Source organism: Strongylocentrotus purpuratus, unplaced genomic scaffold (genome assembly GCF_000002235.5).
Source record: "Strongylocentrotus purpuratus isolate Spur 01 unplaced genomic scaffold, Spur_5.0 spur5_contig_29, whole genome shotgun sequence".
In the NCBI taxonomy this organism is placed as follows: domain Eukaryota; kingdom Metazoa; phylum Echinodermata; class Echinoidea; order Camarodonta; family Strongylocentrotidae; genus Strongylocentrotus; species Strongylocentrotus purpuratus.
This window is the reverse complement of record NW_022144941.1, coordinates 79,755-95,957: the sequence shown is the minus strand read 5'-3', so window position 1 is coordinate 95,957 and position 16,203 is coordinate 79,755. Positions and strand designations below refer to the sequence as shown.

The window sequence follows — 16,203 nt, the reverse complement described above, 5'->3', positions numbered from 1 at the left end:
AGGAGCACTTGTAAAAGTAAACTCTACTCCATAACATGTTTAGCAAGAGGCTATTAATCTGTCTGTAAAATGTATTGCAACTCATCTCTGTATGCCAAAAGTATGTAAGTTAGCATAGGTATAGATCATTGAAAAGACAGAGCCATGCAGTGTTATTGGTAGGAGTTGCAAGGGGACAAATAACGAGGGTACTGACTAAAATGGTACCATAGGAATTTTTCTCATCAGTCTTCTCTTTGAATGTCCTGATTTAGGCCTATTCTCAATACAGATCAGGTGAAAAGTGTAAAGGTGATATGCCATTTAAAGAGATATTTTTGCTTTATCATGATTCATCAAGGAACGATTCATCCAGGAAAGGATGGCACCCGACCATCCTTCCTCAACTGGCCAACAACATCGACATGACCGTCCCCTTCGGTAGCAGCCCAACTACCGTCAGCTGGACCGAGCCCCTTGGTGTAGCCAGCGTTGCGGCCTCACAGAGCTCTGGATCTTTCTTTGTCGTGGAATACACTTACATGGTGTACACCGCCACAGACCCAAGCGGCAACTTCGAAAGCTGCTCTTTTTCTGTCACCGTCACAGGTAGGTGGGAACTTGTGTTTAGAAGAGATGGTGGTTGAAAGAGAGTAAAAATAGAAGCAAAAATGTTGATGTTTTAGAAAACTCAGATACATACACGTGTTAAAGTGTACCAATCGCCTCAAAAAAAATAATCTTGCGTATCACCGGAATATATAAGATCAAACGAACAAAAATTTCTAGGTATTTTACAAAATAAAGGAGTGTCACTACAAGGACAATAAAGGGTAACAAACAAACCAATAGAACAGAGTGAGCAAGGAACTAAAGTCATTTTGCATTCCAGTTGCGTCTTTTCTACCCCTACAATTAGCTTAGCTACCTTATCATAATTCTAAACTTCAACTCTGGACCAAAGAAACCTAACACTAGAACCTAACCGAAATCAAAATCGTCTTTGATTTTCATTTTGTACCTATCGTTTTGTTCAAAATAGCATGTGTGACAAACGAGCAAAGATCTGTCGAAAATAAGCTCTTAATATTATTCTAATAAACTTGTTGATTTTCCTTAGACAACACAGCCCCAGTTCCCTCCAACTGCCCTTGTACCCAGACTATCAGCAGGACGGAAACCCATCTTTACCGATAGCTCGAGTGTGGCCACCGTCACCAGCAAATTCAACTCCGCCTCTTCTTTCCCCACCGTCACTTACACCGCGACCGATTTCCTCAGCAACGTTTGATAATGTTCCTTTAATATCGTTGTCAATCTTGGTACGTAGGCTTCTATTAAATGCACAGACTGCAATAAAAAAAAATTTGGGTCACGTCTTGTATAAATTTAGGAGCACTTGTAGAAGTAAACTCTACTCCATAACATGTTTAGCAAGAGGCTATTAATCTGTCTGTAAAATGTATTGCAACTCATCTCTGCATGCCAAAAATATGTAAGTTAGCATAGGTATAGATCATTGAAAAGACAGAGCCATTTATTATCAGTGTTATCAGTCTTCTCTTTGAATGTCCTGATTTAGGCCTATGCTCAGTACAGATCAGGTGAAAAGTGTAAAGGTGATATGCCATTTAAAGAGATATTTTTGCTTTATCATGATTCATCAAGGAACGATTCATCCAGGAACGGATGGCACCCGACCATCCTTCCTCAACTGGCCAAGCAACATCGACGTGACCGTCCCCATCGGTAGCAACCCAACTACCGTCAGCTGGACCGAGCCCCTTGGTGTAGCCAGCGTTGCGGCCTCACAGAGCTCTGGATCTTTCTTTGTCGTGGAATACACTTACATGGTGTACACCGCCACAGACCCAAGCGGCAACTTCGAAAGCTGCTCTTTTTCTGTCACCGTCACAGGTAGGTGGGAACTTGTGTTTAGAAGAGATTGTGGTTGAAAGGGAGTAAAAATAGAAGCAAAAATGTTGATGTTTTAGAATACTCAGATACATACACGTGTTAAAGTGTACCAATCGCCTCAAAAAAAATAATCTTGCGTATCACTGGAATATGTAAGATCAGCCGAACAAAAATTTCTAGGTATTTTACAAAATAAAGGAGTGTCACTACGAGGACAATAAAGGGTAACAAACAAACCAATAGAACAGAGTGAGCAAGGAACTAAAGTCATTTTACATTCCAGTTGCGTCTTTTCTACCCCTACAATTAGCTTAGCTACCTTATCATGATTCTAAACTTCAACTCTGGACCAAAGAAACCTAACACTAGAACCTAACCAAAATCAAAATCGTCTTTGATTTTCATTTTGTACCTATCGTTTTGTTCAAAATAGCATGTGTGACAAACGAGCAAAGATCATAACTTAAGTGTCGAAAATAAGCTCTTAATATTATTCTAATAAACTTGTTGATTTTCCTTAGACAACACAGCCCCAGTTCCCTCCAACTGCCCTTGTACCCAGACTATCAGCAGGACGGAAACCCATCTTTACCGATAGCTCGAGTGTGGCCACCGTCACCAGCAAATTCAACTCCGCCTCTTCTTTCCCCACCGTCACTTACACCGCGACCGATTTCCTCAGCAACGTTTGATAATGTTCCTTTAATATCGTTGTCAATCTTGGTACGTAGGCTTCTATTAAATGCACAGACTGCAATAAAAAAAAATTTGGGTCACGTCTTGTATGAATTTAGGAGCACTTGTAGAAGTAAACTCTACTCCATAACATGTTTAGCAAGAGGCTATTAATCTGTCTGTAAAATGTATTGCAACTCATCTCTGCATGCCAAAAATATGTAAGTTAGCATAGGTATAGATCATTGAAAAGACAGAGCCATGCAGTGTTATCAGTCTTCTCTTTGAATGTCCTGATTTAGGCCTATGCTCAGTACGGATCAGGTGAAAAGTGTAAAGGTGATATGCCATTTAAAGAGATATTTTTGCTTTATCATGATTCATCAAGGAACGATTCATCCAGGAACGGATGGCACCCGACCATCCTTCCTCAACTGGCCAAGCAACATCGACGTGACCGTCCCCATCGGTAGCAGCCCAACTACCGTCAGCTGGACCGAGCCCCTTGGTGTAGCCAGCGTTGCGGCCTCACAGAGCTCTGGATCTTTCTTTGTCGTGGAATACACTTACATGGTGTACACCGCCACAGACCCAAGCGGCAACTTCGAAAGCTGCTCTTTTTATGTCACCGTCACAGGTAGGTGGGAACTTGTGTTTAGAAGAAATTGTGGTTGAAAGGGAGTAAAAATAGAAGCAAAAATGTTGATGTTTTAGAAAACTCAGATACATACACGTGTTAAAGTGTATGTAGAGTATGACTATGAAGACAATAAAGGGTAGGTAAGAAACAGACCAATAGAACAGAGTGAGCAAGGAACTGAAGTCATTTTGCATTCCAGTTGACATTCCCTCGACATTTTCGGAGATTGCGCTGCAACCGCTTGGAATTTTGAATTGTCGTTTAATGACTTTTCCCCCTCAAGTCTTACGCACATTTTGATACCATTTTTGTCGAAATCGGATATACCTGTAAGGTGTTACATAACAATTAGTATGCCCATGTCATCAAAAATATGCTCTAATTGTATATATTCATGTACGAGCAGAAACGTGAATACAGGTTTAGATGTGTTTCTTCCTAAGTGGGAGATACAAATTGCTTTTATATGTTTCTCAAAGTAATTTGATGTATTCCACAACAAAAGAATAAATTAGAAATAAAGCAATAGATATAATAAGAAATAAAAAACAATGAAATACAAAAGAAAATAAATATTTGAAAATCACATTAAATTTGCATAAGTTATCATTATTAATTATATCAAAATAACTATTTTGTGTTAGAGAAGAAGATTTATTTAAATAATGAGTTTCAATTAACATTAAAAAAGAGAAGTCTGACACTTTTTGTAATGAATCTAGTTTCCTGTATATTCCAGATTTGGTATTCATGAATGCGTATTCATAATTTATGCAAATTAACCTATGCATTTTCAAATATCATAAAAATAATGTAACCTCATGAATTTGAGATGAAGGCAACATTTATTCAATACATTTTCAACATTCTTCACAAGTCTACAGACAAATATGTAGAGTTTATTGTAAAATGTATAAAATTAGCATTTTGCATAATTAATTAGGCTATTACGACAAACATTTGCATATTAGGAAAAAACTAATTGTACCATCTTGTTCCTTACGTAAATATCTACAAACATGCAAATTTTTGTGTTCATTGGACTTTCGACTGCCGAGATCATGGGGGGGGGGGGGGGGGACCTCTCAGTCACAAGGTGCTCAAAATAGCCCAGTACAGTAAGGGTTAAAGGCAGGGCTGTGCACCGCGATACATGGAGCCCTCAAAATCTGAGTCTGAGCCCCCAAAATTCTGACCCCCTTCCAGAAAAATTGTTGTGAAGCCCTGTTATAGTTTACCAAGTATTAGGCAGCTGAGAACATAAATTCAACATCTAAACTACCGGTATTGTTTCCCTTGATGTCTGGTTTGACCCAAGCTGTGAGGGGCATATTAACTTGTCTTATAAAAAGTTTTGATCAATAAATCACAACTCCAATCAAGTGCATACTTACAAACTCTATGTAGTATAGAGTTGAAATTGGTATCGAGTTGCTATCAATTTGCATGAACCACATCCGTTTATGTCTTTCAACAATAACATTTTATTTACCTTCCTCTCCATACAGGTGTTTAATGAATACCTGGTTAGATAAGCAAGTGTAGGCATCTATAAAAAAGTGACCAGCAGGAATGCCCCCGAGGGAGCGGAGAATGTTCACTGTAATGTAGAAAATAATAATTTAATCCAGTGACCTGGGTAATAATAATACTGTATTGCGCTTTGGTCAGTTAATGGTCACCCGCTATATGAGAGATGGACATTATTATTACCATTATTACAGTCAAACCTGTTTAGCGACCACCTGTATAGAAAGGACACATATTTTGTTTTCCTTGATTATTGTTTCTCATTGAAACCTGTTAATAAAGACCACCTGTCTTTAAAGACATTTAATGTCTCCTATGAGCGGTCTTTATATACAGGTTTCACTGTATTATTATCATTATTATTGTTATAATTATTGTCATGTGTTAGTGTGTATTTTCAGTTGGTGCCAACCCTTGTTCCAGCAACCCATGCGCTCCCAGTGAACAGTGCTTCTACATCCCATCCCGATACCTGTGTATCAAGAACGACAGGAGGAGGAGAGAAGCTGAGATGCTCAACCTTAGCTGTAAGAACATTCTGTTATTCTGAATCTGTCCTCTTTCTATCTTTGGCGTCCATCCATCAGACTTGGGCCTTGTTTTATAAAACCTCTTATCAATAATTAATGCTCAAATTCTATGACAAATTTGCTCTCAGCCAATCAAATGCGTTGTTATCAGTATCTTATAACAGTTATAATGTTACTTGCCATTGAGAACAACTTGGTAAATTTAGTTGCTCTTTCATGGAAAGCCTTGACAACCTGGTGTGGCATCAGCAAAAATTATCATTCAATAAGTTTGCATGCCATTGAATAAATTATATCAGCTTTGAATTTTTTTTTTTTATTTGACTTGGCTCTCATACCTATTTTTCATAAGCAAAAGATTAATAGTTTTTATCTTTTATTTGAATGTTTTATACTGATGTTCCCTTATTTTTCTTTATACAAACATCTGCCCCTGCCAGAATGGCGGTATTTGTCTCCTAGACGATGCCACATCCCGGCCACCTGTGAATGCCCTGTTGGATACGCTGGTGTGCTCTGCGAGATGGGTAAGACACCTACTCCTTCCATACTAGCTGTTCTACAAAGATAATCATCAAGATTATAGGGAAACCCTTCTTTGAACGGGTTACCAACTATTCTGCAAATCAGGGAATATAAAGAAAAAAAGTTGCTAAAATTTGGGATTAATCAGCAAATTTTGTTGGCCTTAATTTTCGTCTCGTGTCCAAAGATTGTTTCCACTGGATCTTGGAATTTTAAAACCATTTATCATTTTTAAAAAAATTGGGAATTTTTGTTTTCATGAAGTCCTGGGAACCCTGATGAAAGACTACCTGAGGAATACACAGTAATGAGACCTTTGAGAGGGTGTTGTAGTACAGTGCTTAACCCTATTTAGCCCGGGCTATTTTGAAACTGCATAGCTCGGGGGGGGGGGGGGGGGGGGGGGGGGGGTTCTAAGGCCCCTCCCCTCCCCCCCCCCTATGATCTCGGCCGTGAAACGACCTATCGCCGCAAAAATTTGCATGCATATCAAGTGAAGTGTATAGATTACTATGGTAATTTTTTTGAAAAATTCACTCATTTGCATATTTATGGTAATTTATGCAAATATGGTAATAACATTCACATTTTTATCCATAAATCATATATTCTTCATATTTAAACATTAATTTTCACTACATATATTATTTAGACTGTTTGGGATAATAATACAGCTATAAAAAATTGTAAGACCCAAGTTATTCCTTATTTTATTTATAGTTTTGATAATTTTTTATGTATTTCATTGTTTTTTTAACTTATGTATTTTATTGTTTTTGTTGTTTTATTTCATTTCCAACTATACTTCAACTATTTTGACCCCAAAATAAACACCTAAACTATAACCAAATAACCAATATTTTATCTCTTTATTTGAAAAATGATATTTCTATATGTTTTGTACACAAATCACAAAAATGAGCGATTTTCGGGCTGACATGCAAAGACAAAAGGACATGTGACTTTGTAATGGTAGGTCTGATTTTCGAAAAATTTCTTTCAAAAGATGCGCAAGACTCGAAAGAAAAAAGTCACAAAATTTCAGTGCAAGATTTTCTTGCGTTAAAAAATTATCGCGAAAAATGTCTAGATAGGGTTAAGCCTTTGACATAGATAATATAGATAGTATAGATTGTGCATTTGAGCTGTGTTTCAGTAGTAATGTAATTTGATGAGACATCGATCAGAGTCAGTCATTCACATATGCCTCTGTAATACCTCGATCACACCTCTGCACCAACTCTAAACCAACCAATTCTTGGCCTTTGGAGTCAATGTAATTTCTTGTTTAGTCTCTTGTTGGTCTCTTATTGGTTGATAGGACCAAAGTATGAAAAGGTGGAAGGGACTGTAATATCTGTAATATGTGATCTCATATATGTTATATATTGACCTTACATGATCAAATACAACCATGCCAAAACGAAGTTCATGTGTTGTAGCAATACAGCCAAACAACGCCACATTACATGGTGGCAGCGGTGATATTCTAACCCACGCCATTGAAATGACTGGTGGCATCAAAGTTGAAATAACTTATAAATTTCTTTCTGTCTATTTCAGATACAATGCCTGCTGCATGGCGATTATGCTCGTCGTCATCCCTCTATCTGGGTTGCTTTGTTGCATCATACCGCGCCTCGGCATGGTTCGTTGACATCGAAGCAAGATAGATGAAATTCCAATCCTTTAATAAACACAACACTGCTCACAAGCTCATTTAAATCTAATCTAAGCTTATTGCATTCATGCCTTTGCTAGAAAGATCCATTGTGTAATCCCAATGGTAAGTTATGAGAATTGAAATATTAAGATGTACATGCGAGGACAATATATATATTTCTATGCAAAACATGAATTCAAATGGCTGGTAATTAGATTTCTCAAAAGGAAAAAATCTTGTGGCCATTAGGCAATGTTTGTTGAAGAAAGTCTTTCTAACCATTATGTATTAATTGTGCTACAAATGTCTGTAAATACTGTGTACACTTAACGGGAGATTCTTAGTTGCATAATTTCATGTTGATGTAAGACGTAGTGAAAGGCCGAAACATGGAGGAGGTGTTGTTTTCAATGTGCTGCTTGGGTGTCAATGCAATTTTTGTTAACGTCTCCTGAAACTATTTGTTAATATGTTATGTTACTTTTCTGGGATTACTCTAAGAATATTCTCTCCCTGTGAACACTTCTAAGCCTTTAGCCTTTCTCTCTGAAATTCCTCTAGAAATGCTGTGTTTGTAACATTTTTGTCACGACAGAACTGATCATTTGTCAATTTTTTTTCTTCAAACTAATTGTTGACGGCTCAAACTTTAATGCCAACTAAAAAATATGTTTAGGTTTTTTTGTTGGGAGGGAGTAATGTTTGGAAGTATTTGTGACTTTATTTCGCTTCAGGTGTGCTTATAAGCGATGTTGTGGGGTTTGAATCCTGACTATCATATATCAAACCTACTTTATTCCACTCTCAAAGTATTTTAAACACCAAAGCATTTCAGAAATGCCAAATATATCATGCTTTATATTGCAATCACTTATATATATTGCAGAATTTTTATATTGAATTACATCAATTCTGTTTTTTTATTTTCAATTTTATCTTTGTCATAAAGTTTTTGCTGTTTAGAATATGAATTCATTTAGTGAATTGTGTTTAGATATGAGTTTTTAAAATATCTCAATTTATATAATGAAATAAAAAATGGCCTGATTGCACAAATAATGTTTATACTGATTTTCCTTGTATTATTATGATGGTAATGGCGATGGTGATAAATTATGGCGGTTGTGATGATTATGATGATGGTGCTTAAGGTGCATGAAATTGATGATGATGATGATGTTGATAGGTATGATAATTGTGATGATGGTTCAAGTTCAATTTGACATTTATTCCATTCATTTATTTTTCAAAAGAGTACATTGACACAATTTGTAGAGGAGATCATGAAATAACAATGCATGAATGAAGAAACGTCTCAATTACAAAAGGCAAGAGCCTTATTGGTGCTGCGAAAAAAGGGTGGCATGATGGTGATACTGATAGTGATGTTTCTCGTACCGACTAAACTAAACAAATCAAAACAAAATCATGAAAACATAATTCACAAACATGAAGTTAGTAGATAGCATCAGTCCTTATAGAATTAAAGACCATACAGATGTGTAATTGTAAACCAACTATTTTAAACGTGTTTTTATAACTTCAATCAAATACAGTTACAAATTGTAATTGTCTGAAACGTATAGAAAACGAGATTTGATTCGTCACTTGGTGAAAGAGGTGGTCTGCCTGGTTTTTGTTTTAAGGGTCTATGGTGTTAACGGAAAGATAAAGAGAGAGAAGAAAAAAAGATGGCAGTAGATATATATAGAGAGGAGGAGGGAGACGGGGTATAGTCCTGAAAAAATAAATGAGCTGGACAGAGAAATACAATAGGAATCACAATGCATGCACTTGAAAAGAGGCAGGACGGTGAGGAAACGCGGTAGATGTGAAATAAGAATACAAGGGGCGAAGGGAAGTGCAAGAGGAAATTAAGGAGCATCCGAAGGCAAAATAGAGGGAGAATAAAAGCTAGAAGCGGGAAAGTAGAGAAAGAGAGATACAGGGACAGAGCAAGAGGAGGAGAGCGGGCAGAACAAGAGAGCCAGAGGCGAAAAAGGGGGAGAGTAGAGAAATAGAGATACAGAGACGGAGCAAGAAATGGAAAGCGGACAGAACAATTAACCCTATATAGCCCGGGCTATTTTGAAACTGCATAACCCGGGGGGGGGGGGGGGCTTCTAAGGCCCCCCCCCCCTATGATCTCGGCTATTGATGGACCGATTTTGTCCAAACTTGGCGTGTTTGTTTTTTATCATGTACTAATCAAGAATGCTTAGTAAAATTTATGATATATATCGTTAATTTTAATTTATGTCTAATTAATGATGCAAATATGCAATTTTGTCTAGTTTCCCCCCTATTTATGGAGAAAATGCAATTAAATTTGACATGTTTGTAGCTTGACATAATTGATATGATAGGGTAGTCAAATTAATGACATGTATTGAAATTCCATGCCAATTTTTCTTGAAATTCTAATTGCTTTGTTTTTAAATCTTGTGTTTGTCATTGTTTTGTTATCTAGAATAGTTCATGATGGCCAAAAGGGATGTTATCTGAAGAAAAACAAAAAATAACATTCTTCTAACAACACTTTTGTAAAACCCATACAATGTACACACAAGATCATTGGAAACCATTTTTGGAGCCGTTTTTGTGTGACATTGGTCACGAAAATGTGGTACATCTCCGATACCATACCCCCGATTTTCGCAAATATAGGGTCTTAAAATGTGCGGGAGATGTCAAAGAAAAAACTCGTAAAATGTCAGCGCTATATAGGGTTAAGAGAGCCAGACGCGGAAAAGGGAGAGAGAAGAGAAAGAGAGATCAAAAAAGGGAGAGCGGGGAGAACATGAGAGCCAGAGGCGGAAATGGGGGAGAGTAGAAAAAGAGAGATAGAGACGGAGCAAGAAAAGGAGAGCGGACAGAACAATTAAGAGAGCCAGAGGTGGGAAAGGGAGAGAATAGAAAAAGAGAGATGCATGCAGAGACAGAGCAAGAGAATAAGAGGGAGGCAAGGCAAGTGAGAGAGATAGGGTAAAAGAGAAAGATAGGTAGATGCAGAGACAGACCAAACAAAAGGAGAGGGGCAGAACATGAAAGGAGAAGGGAAACAGAGCAAGATCAAGAGAGGAGAGAGATGCAATTGAAAACAACGCCTTGCATATTTCTAGCATAAATACGCTCTTGTAAATACTGATCATGAAAGTATTGCCGATAATTCAAAAAACGATTATGTTTATGAAAACGATGATGACGATATTAGAATGATGACCATGATTTTTAAAATGATTTTAGTCAAGAAACATTATTTTATAGCTTAATTAATATCTTGACCTTAAGAGGGAGCTATACAACATAACGAGTTTATTATTTGCAATTTCATAACTTTAGACTCGATTTTAACCGCGACAACGATCACTGAATATTGTAGGATCGCATATGCTTCCAATATGTTCATTTGGACCGAATTCATGACCCCATACCAAAACTTTGTATTACCTTTAAAACACTTTTTTAAAATAAATATTACCAGATGTACATAGTGATTTATTTAGTCCTGATTTAATATGAAAATCAGAAATATGAGTAAGATATTAATATTCCATAACCCAACATCTATGATGTTAAATCTAGAAACGATTGTTAGTATGCATGGCAGTGGCCAAACGATAGAAATTGCCTCGAATTTCCTTGGATTAAATTGTTATACATATAAATGAGACAAGCTGAGATGATGCAAAGTGAAAGGGGAGAGAGGAGAAAAAGAGAGAGAGGCAGTGACAGAAGGAGACAGATCAAGAGAAGAAGAGGGAAAGGGAAACAGTGAGAGGGAGAGGGTGAAAGTGTAAGAGAGAAGGAGAGGACAAGAGAGATGCAGATGAGAGAGACCAAAAAAAGAAGAGGGGCAGAACAGCACTAGGTGAAGGGAGAAAGAACAAGAGAGAAAAGAGAGGGAGGCCGGGGAGAGATGCAATTGAGACAAATGCCTTCAATATTTCTAGCATATAGGCTCTTAAATTTCGATCATGACAGTGTGCCGAAACTGCCGATGATGATATAATGATAATGTTCATGCATACGATAATGAAGATATTAATGATAATGAAGATGCCATGATTAAAAATGGTAAAGCGCCCCCTTCAGGTATTCGATTGAGAATTGTTATATATGACATGTCATCTATGATTGAATTTTTGACTATGACAACATCGTGATAATGTTTAATAGTCTACATAGATCTTTTGGAAACTGGTCTCAGCTACAACATACTCAAAAATCAACAAAATCCAAGCAGAAATAACGGCGATGTCGCTCTAAAAGACAGAAATGTAGAATCCAGATTTGAGGAAAAAGTCATCTCCCATAGGGATTACACCCCAAAAGTAATAGATTAAGTGTAAATAGGGTAATAATAAAGTAAATAGGGTTGTTTATTACATTATTTGCGATTCTATGTGTTTAAATAATAAAAGGACATGGTACAGTGAAAGGACAAAAAGAAGAAAAAAAAGAAAAGAAAAAATTGTTGGAGACGCCCGGACTCGAACCAGGATCTCAAGGTCGGAAAGTCAAGTGCGTTACCGATATACCAAAACATTTCCCATAGCGGTTACACGTAAACAAAAAATGGAAATCTCTAATCCCACTTTGCAAGTGAAATATGAGCATAATCCCGGCATATGATCGAAAAACAAAGTGCACACTGGAGATAGCTTATTGTCTCAGCTACAACATAATTGAAGCTCAACGAAAACAAAGCTAAAACAACGGAGATATTGCTCGCGAAAGACGAAAATGTAGAATCCAGTTTTGAGAAATAGTCATGTCCCATAGACAATACACGCAAAATGTGAAAAATTGACATGCCTCCTTTAATCGCAAAAATACGCCATGATGCCTTTGTCAAAAAGAAAAATTGTGGACACTCAATTGTAGGGCATTGTTTCAGCTAGAACATATCAAAATTTGGAAGAAAAACAATCAATATTTACAGAAATATAATCAATTTTCCAAAATATGCAAACGTCATAATATGCAAATTTAAATTTTGAGTTCGGAGACCATTATGATGACATCATGAGTTAATTGAGGGTCAAATGAGACATGAAATCATATCTCCATTTCATAATCTATCCACATATGAACAAATATTGGGAGTTTCTATCTATTCTAAAGAGTTAAAATGAATTTTGTATAGGCATGTTTTTGCCCATGTATAGTAGATAAAGATAACGCAGATCCGCGCGTGCCGTAAACTTTGACGGACGCTCATTGCGTTATTAAAAGGTGAACAAATTATCAAAATGCTTGGAAAAATGTACCAAATACGATGGCAGAGAAAATTCAACGATTCTATGTTGCAAAATGCTAGTACGCGCAAAAAACGCGCGCGCATGCGCGTGTGCATGATTTTTTGTCAAATGCTCCATATGGCCTGAAACGTATGCAAAAAAATTTTGGGATGATTTGGAACATTTTAAAAAATTTAGCGCGCGTAAACGCGCGCACCTACGCGCACGCGCATTTTTACGCGCATATATTGACCTCAAATTGACCCGACAAATATTGACCTTGATCATGACAAATATGAATGAGAAATGGTTTTCCGTTATGAAGATATGATCATAAGTTGATTTTAACAAAATGGCGTCTGGATGACGTCACGATAACTTTGAGTCTTTGAAAAGTCACGCAGTTCTAAGTTAGACTAAGATATATCATCATTGAAAGTTTCATGACAATGGCTTTATTCAGTCTTGAGATATCCTGCGAACAAATTCGAGGAAGAATAATAGGAATAATAATAAAAATCTTGACGAAATCAATAGGTGATACGTAGACTTCGTTACGTATCACCTAAAAATAAATAAAAAAGAAAATCTTGACGAAATCAATAGGTGATACGTAGACTTCGTTACGTATCACCTAATGATTCCGTCAAAATTTGCAATTTCAAATTTCGATTGAAAATTCCGACATGATCCCAACATCCGATGAAAAAACAAAGTACACCGTTTTTATAGCCCATGGTCTCAGCTATAACATACCCCAATTTGGGAGAAAACAGAGCACACATAAGATAGATAGTGCTCATAGATGAATGCCATGTAGATTCATGATGTGAACGAAATTCACCTTCCATAGACATAACACGCAAATGACGAAAATTCTGACATGTGGCCTTTAATTGAATTTTGTACTATGATGACCTCATTAAAATGAAACTTAGTGAAAAGTGATCTTGTAGAGAATTGCCTTATCTACAACATATCGACATTTCAAGGAGAATTGATGAATATTGAGAGAAATACACTACATTTTCCATAAATACAATGACGTCATAATATGCAATTTTGTATTTTTGACTTGCAAGGCCATTATGATGACGTTAAGATGTACTTAATGGCCAAATGAGATATGAAATCATACCTCCGACTCATACTCTATCTAAATATGAAGAAAAAAATTGGCAAAACCTATTCATCCCAATGGACTTTTTATAGGCATGTTTTTGCCCATATATGCAATGTATTACAAAAATCGCGCGTACGGACGGTTATCTTGAACGGACGCTCATTCCGTTTTTAATAGTGATAAAGAGCTAAACATGGTATCAAATTTTCCGGAAAAATATGAGGAATATTCGGTCAAAAGCTTTTGCGGAGAAATTACTTTTCGTTCGGCCGTGACGAACGAAAACGTGCAAAAATGCGTGTTTTGCGTGATTTTTTATGAAATGCTTATAATGGCCTGAAACGTATGCAAAAAAAATTTAAGACGATTTTGAGCAATCTAAAATTTTACGCGCGCATTAACGCGCGCTCCTACGCGTACGCGCATTTTTGCGCGCATTTATTGACCTCAAATTGACCCGACGGATATTGATCTTAATCTTGATAAATATGAATGTAAAATTACTTTCCGTTATGAAGATATGGTCATAAGTTGATTTTCACAAAATGGCGTCTTGATGACGTCACGATGACTTTGAGTCTTTGGAAAGTCACGCAGTTCTAAGTTAGACTAAGATCTATCATCATTGAAAGTTTCATGACAATGGCTTGATTCAGTCTTGAGATATTCTGCGAACAAAATCGAGGAAGAATAATAAAATAAACTAGACTTTAATTCGTCACTTAGACGAATTAGGTGATACGTATGATAATGGTCTATATAACGAATAATGCATTACACGATATATTATTTTGTAAAATGCTTCTCCCATTCATATGCTTCTCCCATTATGATCTATTCATATGTCAAAATTAAATTGTGTCTCCTTGATCATCATGGATCTAGGGAAGATAGATTGAAACAATATATGACCTTTGACCCTGTGCAGTAACCAGTTACACATTTGACTCTAATTTACATCATGAAGAACACCTTTCGACGATTTTTATCTTATTCAAAGAAATGAAAATGTAATTGATAAATGATTATCATCATTATGATAATGATGATCATGATGATCATGATCATGAGCGCGATCATGACATCTTATTGAAAAAATGAGGGTTGATTTAAATAGCATATAGTCTCAGCTACAACATACTCAAAAATCAACAAAATCCAAGCCGAAATAACGGCGATATTGCTCGCAAAAGACAGGAATGTAGACTCCAGATTTTAGAAAAAGTCATTTCCCATAGGGATTACACGCAAAAAGTAATGGATTAAGTGAAAATAGGGTAATAATAAAGTAAAAAGGGTTATTTATGACATTATTTGCGAATCTACGTGTTTAAATAATCAAAGGAGATGGTACAGTGAAGGTCAAAATGAAAAAAGTGAAAAAAAGTGTTGGAGACACCCGGACTCGAACCAGGGATCTCGAGGTTTGAAGTAAAGTGCGTTACCGATATACCAAAACATCTCCCATAGCGATTACACGTAAACAGGAAATGGAATTCAGAAATCCTACATTGCAAGTGAAATATGAGCATGATCCCGGCATCTAATCAAAAAATAAAAGGCACACTTTGTTAGCTCATTGTCTCAGCTACAACATATCCAAAGCTCAGCGAAAACTAAGCTAAGACAACGGAGATTTTGCTCGCAAAAGACAGGAGTGTAGTATCCAGTTTTGAGAAAAAGTCATGTCCCATAGAGAATACACGCAAAATGCGAAAAATTGACATGCCTCCTTTAATCGCAAAAATACACCATGATACTATTGTCAAAAAAAAAATTGTGAATACTACATTTGTAGAAAATTGTCTCAGCTAGAACATATCAAAATAAAAAAGAAAATTGATCCATATTTACAGAGATACAATCAATTTTCCAAAAATATGCAAACGTCATAATATGCAAATTAAAATTTTGAGTTTGGAGGCCATTATGATGACGTAATGAGTTAATTGAGGATAAAATGAAACATGAAATCATATCTCCGACTCATAATCTATCCAAATATGAAAAAATATTAGGGGTTTCTATCTATTCTGAAGAGTTACAATGAATTTTATATAGGCATGTTTTTGCCCATGTATTGTGGATAAAGATAACGCAAATCCGCGCGTGCTGTCAACTTTGACGGACGCTCATTACGTTAATAAAAGGTGAACAAATTATCAAAATGCTTGGAAAAATGTACCGAATATGATGACAGAAACAAATCGGCGATTCTATGTTGCAAAATGCCAGTACGCGCGAAAACGCGCGCGCATGCGCGTGTGCGCAATTTTTTAATCAAATGCTCCATATGGCCTGAAACGTATGCAAAAAAAAATTGGGATGATTTGGAGCATTTTAAATTTTTGCGCGCGCGTAAACGCGCGGACGAACGC

At 36.5% G+C, this 16,203-nt stretch overlaps 1 protein-coding gene across 1 annotated transcript; it reads left to right on the top strand.

Annotated features, from left to right (window-relative positions):
- The first annotated feature begins 349 nt into the window (after positions 1–349).
- Positions 350–8,518, top strand: LOC105438449 (hyalin-like). The gene is made up of 6 exons (XM_030983316.1): positions 350–588; positions 1,648–1,896; positions 2,960–3,208; positions 5,130–5,268; positions 5,712–5,798; positions 7,360–8,518. The coding sequence occupies exons 1-4, from the start codon at positions 405–407 to the stop codon at positions 5,183–5,185; spliced, it is 738 nt and encodes a 245-aa protein (XP_030839176.1). The 5' UTR covers positions 350–404; the 3' UTR covers positions 5,186–5,268; positions 5,712–5,798; positions 7,360–8,518.
- Positions 8,519–16,203: the final 7,685 nt, after the last annotated feature.